General features: G+C 47.9%; 1 protein-coding gene across 1 annotated transcript in view; it reads left to right on the top strand.

Annotated features, from left to right (window-relative positions):
* sdccag8 (SHH signaling and ciliogenesis regulator sdccag8) overlaps window positions 1-10,000 on the top strand; it is an 81,599-nt gene that overhangs the window by 40,622 nt on the left and 30,977 nt on the right. Inside the window, exon 14 of the mRNA XM_076286242.1 lies at window positions 9,644-9,771. Within this exon, the coding sequence (XP_076142357.1) occupies window positions 9,644-9,771 (128 nt within the window). The remainder of the gene's footprint in view (window positions 1-9,643; window positions 9,772-10,000) is intronic.

Genomic DNA, 10,000 nt, shown 5'->3' with positions numbered 1-10,000 from the left:
ATATGTAATATGCTCTGTGTCAGTGACCGATATCTCATTTGTCTGAAAGTAGAACTGCTATATGTACTAACTGTGTATATATTACTGCTGTCACTAGTTCTGTCACTGTTGCTTACTTGTAGGTTTAATTCTGCCTGGTAGTTCAAACACGACTAATGAAATGAAGCAATAACTTCAGCGTTGTTAGTCTAGTCATATGATTAAGCAGTCTTTCACAGACTGATGTCACACTGTTAATCTCTCTATAAGAAGATAAATTACTTGATAATTGTACAGTTTTTATTTATATTTATTTCTACATTCAGCTGATACAGCTGTTGGACCCTGACAAAAAACTCTATATTGTAATGAAGCTCTACAGGAAACAGCTAGAGTTAATTGCAGTGGTGTCACAACATTCTTCAGCAGAACAGCATACTGTTGGAACCTTTCTTTCTGTTCCGTTCTGCTGATGGTGTTCCGTGGAATCTCACACAAGAACATGTGCAGTGGGAACGTTCTGATGCTTTATCCTGCACTGAGAATATCTAGCTACGTTATCTAGTTCATTCCACCAGCATCTCTCAGCTCAGCACAAGTGCTACACACAGACACACACACACAGACACACACACACACACACACACACCTGCTGTCCAAGGATGCAGGTCATCCTACCATCCAAACAGCTCTCACCTTAGCAAATACCACTGTCACACACACACACACACACACACACTTTCTCTCTCACTCCCACATACACAAACACACACACACACACAGATACACTCCCTCTCACACACAGACACACACACAAACACACACACACACACACACGCACTCCCTGTCACATACTGTAGACACACACATACACTCCCTTTCACATACACACAGTCACACACAAACGCGCACACACACATACACTCCCTCTCACACACGCACACACACACACACTCCCTCTCACACACACACTCCCTCTCACACACACACACACAGACATGCACACCTGTACTCCATGCATGCAAGTGATTACACCAAAAGCCCACCTCTGCACAGGTAGTTTTTCTACTAGTTGTTCACCCTGTCAAGCACACACACACACACACACACGCACACACACACAGAGAGGCAGTATGTGAGCTAGCAGAGTGGCCTGGGTGGAAAAGTGGCACAGCGTGTGTGTGTGTGTGTGTGTGTGTGTGTGTGAGGTGTGTGTGTGTATGTGTGTGTGTGTGTGTGTGTGTGTGTGTGAGGTGTTTGTGTGTGTGTGTGTGTGTGTGTGTGTGTGTGTGTGTGAGAGGTGTTTGTTTGTGTGTGTGTGTGTGTGTGTGTGAGGTGTTTGTTTGTGTGTGTGTGTGTGTGTGTGTGTGTGAGGTGTTTGTTTGTGTGTGTGTGTGTGTGTGTGTGTGTGTGTGTGTGTGTGTGTGTGTGTGTGAGGTGTTTGTTTGTGTGTGTGTGTGTGTGTGTGTGTGTGTGTGTGTGAGGTGTTTGTTTGTGTGTGTGTGTGTGTGTGTGTGTGTGTGTGTGTGTGTGTGTGTGTGAGGTGTTTGTTTGTGTGTGTGTGTGTGTGTGTGTGTGTGTGTGTGTGTGTGTGTGTGTGTGTGTGTGTGTGTGTGCGTGCATCCCGTGGCACCCCACACAGGCCCGAATGCTGCAGGTCCTCAGGCGAAGACCACACAAATCTGTCGGGTGCAACTGCTCTCGCACGCTCCAGCCCCAAACCGGGAGAGAGAGAGAGAGAGAGAGAGAGAAAGAGAGAGGGATGAGGGGAGAGGGAGAGAGGTCTGCCCTACTTACTGATTCTGGAAGCCAGTGCACTCCTTTTCCTTTCTCTCCTCTGCTTTCTTCTTTCCCTTTCTTCCACGGTTGTTTTTTCTTCTCTGTTTCCCTTCATCTGTGAATCTTTCCATGTCTATCTTTCTCTCTCTCTTTCTCTCCTTCTCTCCCTATTTCTCTCTCTCTCTCTCTGTTCTGCCCTCCTGTGATGTGCTGTCATCTCCTTTAGTCACCGCAGGTAGGCTCGACCGTCCAGCGAAGGCAAACCTCAGAAGTGTGTGTGTGTGTGTGTGTGTGTGTGTGTGTGTGTGTGTGTGTGTGTGTGTCTCAGCGAAGGCAAACCTCAGAAGTGTGGCCAGATCTCCCTCAGTTTGACTCCTCTGCTCTGCGTTTCCCCTCAAACACACTGAACATCATGATGTGACTTAAAAGACAAATAAAGTCATTTAAGCACAAGTTTCAGGCTTAAGACACACAGGAAGAAATGGTTGTTTTTATGCATTCAAATGGCATTGAAGAGACACATGGCAGAAGATCTTATGTGTGTGTGTGTATTTGTTTGTGTCAACTGAAACACACACACACACACAAATTAAGTTATTCTGTTGCTCTGTACATCAGTAGCTGTTTGCTAGATGTGTGTGTGTGTGTGTGTGTGTGATGACAGCGGGCGGCCATTGCCCAGTGGCCAGCGCTCTCATCCCTCCGGACCCTTGGTGCATTTGCCCCCCACTCCCCCTTCGCCCCCCAGCCACCCTACCCCCTGTCAGAAGCAGCAGATGGCATGAGCCGGGCATCACAAAGAGTTCGGCCCACACAAAAGCCAGCCATGATGGAGATGGAGGGAGAGAGAGATGGAGGGAGAAAGAGAGAGATAGAGAGAGAGATGGAGGGAGAGAGAGAGAGAGAGAGAGATAGATGGAGGGAGAAAGAGAGAGAGAGAGAGGGAGAAAGAGAGAGAGGGAGGGAGAAAGAGAGAGAGAGAGGGAGGGAGGGATGGAGGGAGAAAGGCGAGAGAGGAATGAGACGCCCCTTGTGACCCCTCCAGCTTGCCGTCCTGCGGGGTTAAAAAGCGCTGCTCGTGGCGGAGAGCGCTGAGCCAACGCTTTGGTGGAGCAGCTCTGATCTGCCTTGCCATCGTCACAGCAGCAGCCCCACGCCAGAGAATGTCACCAGGGCTCTGTGTGTGTGTGTGTGTGTGTGTGTGTGATATCCACCAGACACACACCCGCTCACGCATTCTCAGCATTTCAATGTACCATTGACGTGTTACCGTGAAGCACAAACAAAGTGATGATTTTAGTGTGTGTGTGTGTGTGTGTGTGTGTACATCTGTGTGCATGTCCAAGTGTGGGACCATGTGTGTGTGTGTGCGCATCTTCTGTGTATGTGTGTGTGTGTATTTGGGGACCTGATGTGGTGTTGGTGTGTGATGTCTGGCAGAGTTTTTTGCAGGTTGCTGGAGTGTGTGTGTGTGTGTGTGTGTGTGTGTTGCAGTGTAAAAGTGTGATGCGCGGTTCAGGTGGTGTTGCGGGCTGTTTCACCGTGGGAACGCTCTCTCGCTCGCACTGATTTCTCACTCCCTCGCTCTCACGTCTTCCTCTCTCCATCTCTCTCTCTCTCTCTTTCTCTCTTTTTCTCTGTCACTTTCTCTCTATCTTTTGCCGACTTCCACAGTGACTTCTCAGCAGTCCACATCACCCTGAAAGAAATAGTTGTGCTTGCATCAGGAAAGACCCAGGCAAGGGCATGACAGAGAAATGACTCTGATTACTTACCGGCTTTAAACAGCTTTGTTCTCGACAAGCAAATGGGTTTGATTAACTCCGCCAAAAACAGGAGCAAATCTCTCAACCAATGAGACTTTCATTTCTTTTCATATTGCTTGTAATATACATATACTGGCAGCCTTAGATAGGAATTAATTATCCGTACAGATATTTACCCAAGTATCATCATACACACACACACACACACACACACTCACACTCACCCACAGAAAAAAGACACACAAAGTAAGTTAGTTAACTGAGCAAATGTTGGGGTTGCTGAAGAATGGGAACTCTTGACATGCACGGTCATCTCATGGGTGTGTGTGTGTGTGTGTGTGTGTGTGTGTGTGTGTGTGTCCTCTTCCAAATGGGCGAAGATGCTCAGACTCTTGTGCACATATGTGCGACTGGGAGTGCGTGCATGTATGTGTGAGTATCGGGACGGTGTGTGTGTGTGTGTGTGTGTAAATCAGTAGCAACTACAGTCGTCTTTTCGTCTCTCCGTCTCTCCCTCTCTTCCTCTCTCTCTCTCTCTCTCTCTCTCCCTCTCTGTTTTTTTTTCTCTTCCCTCCGGTCCCTGCCGTTGACCTTGAAGGGGTGCTCGCTCGGCAGCGATGGCGGTGCGCGGTGGTGGTGGTGGTGGTGGTGGTGGTGGTGGTGGTGGTGGTCGTCGGTCGGTGCCGGCGCTTTTTCTTGAAGAAGGAAAAACAGAAGCTGGCGGTAAACAAAGTTCACTTGTGACAGATGGATTGAATGACAGAGAGGTGGCGCGTGCCAGCGCTCGCCCTGGCAGAGGAGGAGAGGAGCGCGGAGGACGCCAACAGGAGAGGAGGTGCGAACAGGTGCAGAGCCGCTGAAGGAAGGGGTGAGCAGATGGAGCCAGCCAGAGCCAGTTTAGTTAAAGGAAAAAGGGTGGGAGGGAGAGAGGGAGGGAGGGAGGGAGGGAGGAGGGGAGGGAGGGAGGGAGGGGAGAGGGAGGGGGGGAGGGAGATGGAGCGAGAGAGAGAGGGGGGAGAGATTTGAAAAAGGAGAAAAAAAAAACAAAAAGAGAATTGATACGAGTTGAGATAAGAGAAGCCAGGGCACTGGGTAGATAGAGAGAGAGAGAGAGAGAGAGAGAGAGAGAGAGAGAGAGAGAGAGAGAATGGAGAGTTTTGTGGATGGGAGGGAATTGATGTTTGGTGTATCGGGGGGGCGTGGAGGCAGCAGGGGTAAACAGGGGAGAAAAGTGTGACTGCCACACACACACACACACACAGGCGCACACACACACACACACACACACACACACACAGGCACACACACACACTGGCTGTGGAACACCTGGGGTTGGTTGAGGTGTCTGTGCGTGTGCATGTGTGTGTACATCTGTCTTAGTCTGTGCATGAGCCTGTGTGTGTGTGTGTGTGTGTGTGTGTATGTGTGTGTGTCTGGGCAGGGACCCATGCAGTATGTCAGAGGATCGTAGCCTCAGTTTTTCTTTACAAATCGTCTCCTTGTTCTCGCCCGCCACAGCAAATGGGTTCTGCCAGTGAAGCAGAGAGTGTCCAGAGAACACACACACACACACACACACACACACACCCTGACTCATTTTCACACAGCAGCACTGGTACTTTTCTTAATAAAATCACTAAAATCTGCCTAAATATAATAATTTTTTTATTAGTATCAGATACATTTGACTTTTATGTTGCTTTTTATAAAGTATTTTAGGGGTGGGATGGCATGTGGACAAAATAATTGTGCAGTTTTATGTTTATATAAATGTATATGTATATATATACATTTCATGTTTCTATTTCTGTAAACCTACATACAAAATATGTATGTAGGTTTACATTATATATATATATATATATATATTTGTATTATGTATAATTTATTATGTTTCTATAATATTTATAGTTATGTTTATAAGTCTAAGTGGATTATTTATGCAAAGGGATTGGGAGGAGTGACTGAGAATTGCAATACAGCAAAAGGTATTTTAACATACTGAAGTGTGTTCCGGAAGTCTTTTTCAAATTCAGACTGTAATGAATATGCATGAAATAGATATATCTCATGATTTTTTTGGGGTTTTATCGCCGAGCTTCATTTGATTTAACTGAAATATATATTTTTATTCTTTTCAGATTTTTTTTAATTTTAAAATACTTTAAAATAAAAAGAATGTCGTCCTTCCTTGCTTTCTTTCTTTCTTTCTTTCTTTCTTTCTTTCTTTCTTCTACTTTCATTTATTCTTGATTTTCCTTCATTCATCTTTACATTCTTTCTCTATCTCTATCCAAGAAGTTGACTGTTCAACTTTTATTTTAATTACAAAAGGTGACAATTTATTGTAAAGTATCTCTCTCTCTCTCTCTCTCTCTCTCTCTCTCTCTCTCTCTCTCTCTCTCTCTCTCTCTCTCCATTTCTCCATTTCTCTCGCGCTCCCTCGTTCCCCCTGCACTCTGGTGTCCCTGTGCCTGCGAAAAAGCCAAACCGGCTGACTCCAATTTGCACACATTTCGGGGCGAGTGTAGCATTTCGGGGCGAGTGTAGCATTTGGTCATTCCTGGCGTAGGTTTGGCGTGGCTCGGCAGGGTGCTGCGAGCGAGCGAGCGAGTGATCGTGCCCGCTGCTCCAAACGCCCCGTGCCACTCCGCTCTCTGCGCCATCCTGCGCCATCGCTCCAAATGGAATGGGCAACAGCTTGAATAGTGCCCACTTAGCCAGCACCTCCAGGCCCCGGGGCCCCGCGCCGCTCGCCCGCTGCCCAGCCACGGAGCCCCGATCTGGGGCCGGGCCGCTGGGTTGACTCCCCTCCTGCAACCTGCAGCCACCCAGACCAGGAGCTGGGCAGAAGGACTGTGGCCTGCGTATGGGGCAAGGGCAAGGCCGTCATTAGAGATGCAGTGAGCAATCAAATGGACAACCTCACCCCGGCCCCTCCAGAATCTGCACAGACCAGAGCGCGACACTGAGCTCTGTGTGTATGTGTGTGTGTGTGTGTGTGTGCTTCCAGACGAGTCTTGAGTCTTTGAGTGAGTGGCGATTGTGTGTGTGTGTGTGTAGCATGTGTGTATAGCATTGCACGGACTGTGTGAGGTCGACTTGTGACCTCGTCCTTGGATCGCTGAATAGTTGATCGTTTAAAGGGCATTTAATCTGTGTGCAGGACATTCAGTAGGAGGCAGTGACCAGAAAGCAGTCCTCTGTCCTATTAACCTAACTTAATCTGTTTAATCTGTTCAATTTCATTCTGTTTAAATTGAACATCCCATTCAGTCATCATTTGTCCTTTGCAAACAACTGATAATTGCTACAATTAGGGGTTAATTTGCTGTCATTTATTTGAAATTATGAAATGTTAAAAATGAGTACTTTAGTGATTATTTTGCTAATTATGTTGTAATTGTATGTATTTATTTGGGGAAGGATTTGTACTGTACTGCACTCAGACAAGCCTTGTATATCAGTCAGCGTTCACATGTGCTCCAGTGTTTGCCATTTGTGTGTGTGTGTGTGTGTGTCTGTGTGTGTGTGTGTGTGTGTGTCTGTCTGTGTGTGTGTGTGTCTGTGTGTGTGTGTGTGTGTGTGTGTGTGTGTGTGTCTGTGTGTCTGTGTGTGTGTGTATCATCTGCACTGCACGTAAGCGAAGGACTGAAAGTGATTGCTCAGCATGGCTCAGACAGTGTATGCGGCATCACTTGTGTAAAAACGAACATGTACGACACACTACACACACACACACCTGCCACTACACACACACACACACCTGCCAAAGCTCACAAGCGCAGTCCGCTGCGGGCACATCCTCATTCCTCGCCGTTTTCCCCGAGTGTGTTTTCTACAGTTGTGTGTCCAACGCGAGGCCTGCTGGGCCTTGTGAGTAAACGTCCACTCCGTCTCACTCTCCCTCTTCCTCATCTTCCTCCTCCTCCCTGTCGTCTTAAAAACTATCTTTCTTTCTTTCTTCCTTTCTTCCTTTCTCTCTTTCGTTCTTGTTCACTCTGGTCTTTTCGCGCGGTGGCGGCGGAGGAGAGAAACTTTTTGGCTGTGGGTCTCATGCTAATTGGTCGACACAAACAGCACCCGTGCGTGCGCGTGGTCGGGGGACCCCCCCCCCCCCCCCCCTGGAACCCGCCAGCACCAAATGTCTGGCAGAGAGGCCTTCAGCAGGCCCCCGCTGGGCGCTGGTGTGGACGCCGCGCTGTTTGCAGGGCCTGTGTTCAAGCACAGCAGGGGCCGGACACTCACTCACTCCCCTGAGCGTCTACGCCACACACACACATACACACACACACACACACACGCACACACACATGCACACACACACACACACATGCACACACACACACACACACACACACATGCACACATACACACACACACACATGCACACATACACACACATACACACATGCGCACACACACACACGCACATACACACACACACACACACACACATACACACACACGTACACGTACACACATGCACATACATACATGCACACATACACACACACACACTCTCTGCGGCTTTCACACTCCAGACGACAGCAGGCCTGGAGAGTCGGTCACTCACTCATTTTCTCTATCTCTCTTTTTTTCCTGTCTTCCATCCCCCGTTCCAAATGCAGTGTGTGACAAAAAAAGTTTGTTGCTGTGTTTATTTATTTATTTATTTATTTATTTATTTTTATTTTTTCTCCTCGAACTCCTCTAGTTAATTAACACACTTTGACTTTTTTGTTCTCAGAAGGAAGTATTAATTAATGAAGTCAAGTGTCAATCTTCCTCTGCTGTGGATGCCACTGTGTTGGCTGCACTGTTCTGCATATCATATCTTTCATACTGTACTGGGTTCTGCTGCTGTTCTGCATATCATATCTTTCATACTGTATAGGGTTCTGCCACTGTTCTGCATATCATATCTCTCATACTGTACAGGGTTCTGCCACTGTTCTGCATATCATATCTCTCGTACTGTACTGGGTTCTGCTGCTGTTCTGCATATCATATCTTTCATACTGTATAGGGTTCTGCCACTGTTCTGCATATCATATCTCTCATACTGTACAGGGTTCTGCCACTGCACTGTTCTGCATATCATATCTCTCATACTGTATAGGGTTCTGCCACTGTTCTGCATATCATATCTCTTGTACTGTACTGGGTTCTGCTGCTGTTCTGCATATCATATCTCTCATACTGTATAGGGTTCTGCCACTGTTCTGCATATCATATCTCTCATACTGTACGAGTTCTGCCGCTGCTATGCAGAGCTGTTCTGTTAGGCACACGGAAGGTGTGAGTGCAAGTTACATCTCTGTCTGCTTTTCCCTGTCTGACTCATATTGTCTCCTTCTGGCTGCCTCTAGTTAGTCTGTGTGTGTGTGTGTGTGTGTGTGTGTGTGTGTGTGTGTGTGTGTGTGTGTGTGTGTGTGTGTGTGTGTGTGTGTGTGTGTGTGTGTGTGTGTGTGTGTGTGTGTGTGTGTGTGTGAGATCGGAATGATGAGGTTGAACTCTGAGGTACCCCAGTGCTTTGAGAGTGCTGAAGGTTATTGTGGGGAACGTCTTTGACTGCAGGGGAACACTGTTGTTCTCACCGTCTAACTTTGTCCTCTGTATCTCTCCGTCTTCTCATCCCTCACTCTCTTCTCCTCACACTTTCTGTTATCCTTTCTTTCTCTCCATCCTTGTCTGTCTCTCTCTCTCTCTTTCTGGCTTGTTCAACGTGCCTCTGCTTCTCCGTGCTGTCTTCCTCTTTCTGGCTGTTCTGTCCTTCACACTCATCCTCATCCTCTCTTTCTCCATCTTCATCCTCTCTTTCTCCATCCTCATCCTCTCTTTCTCCATCCTCATCCTCTCTTTCTTTCCATCCTCATCCTCTCTTTCTCCATCCTCATCCTCTCTTTCTCCATCCTCATCCTCTCTTTCTCCATTCTCATCCTTTCTTTCTTCCCTTCTCTCCTTCCTTTCTTCATTCTCTCTCTCTTTTTCTGCACGCCCTTCCATCACTTTCACATTCCCCCCCCCCCTCTCTCTCTCTCTCTCTCTCACTCTCTCCCCCCCTCTCTCTCTCCCCCCTCTCTCTTCCCCCTCTCTCTCTCTCTCTCGCTGGGCAGGCAGGAGAAGGAGGTGTTGGAGCGTTGCCGTGGTGAGGACGTGGCGGCGCTGACCTTCCAGTGGCAGCATCGAGAGCTCCAGCTCACCCAGCAGCTCCAGCAAATGGACACGCAGCACGAGCGCGCCGGTGGGTGGCCCCCGCTCTCCTCTCCTTCGCTCCCCCCTCTCCTGCTCCCTCTGTCTCTCTCTCTCTCCCTATCTATCTCTCTCTCTCTCTCTCTCTCTCTCTCTTTCTCTGTCTCTCACTCTCTCTCTCTCTCTCTCTGTCCCTCTCTCTCTTTCTTTGTCTCTCTCTCTCTCTCTTTCTCTGTCTCTCACTCTCTCTCTCTCTCACTCTCTCTCTGTCCCTCTCTCTC

The sequence above is a fragment of the Alosa pseudoharengus genome, unplaced genomic scaffold (assembly GCF_046254945.1).
Source record: "Alosa pseudoharengus isolate Yale_2024_CS ecotype anadromous, Long Island Sound unplaced genomic scaffold, YU_APseudo_1.1 YU_APseudo_1.1_scf_15, whole genome shotgun sequence".
NCBI lineage: Eukaryota > Metazoa > Chordata > Actinopteri > Clupeiformes > Clupeidae > Alosa > Alosa pseudoharengus.
This window is presented reverse-complemented; position numbering and strand designations above follow the sequence as displayed.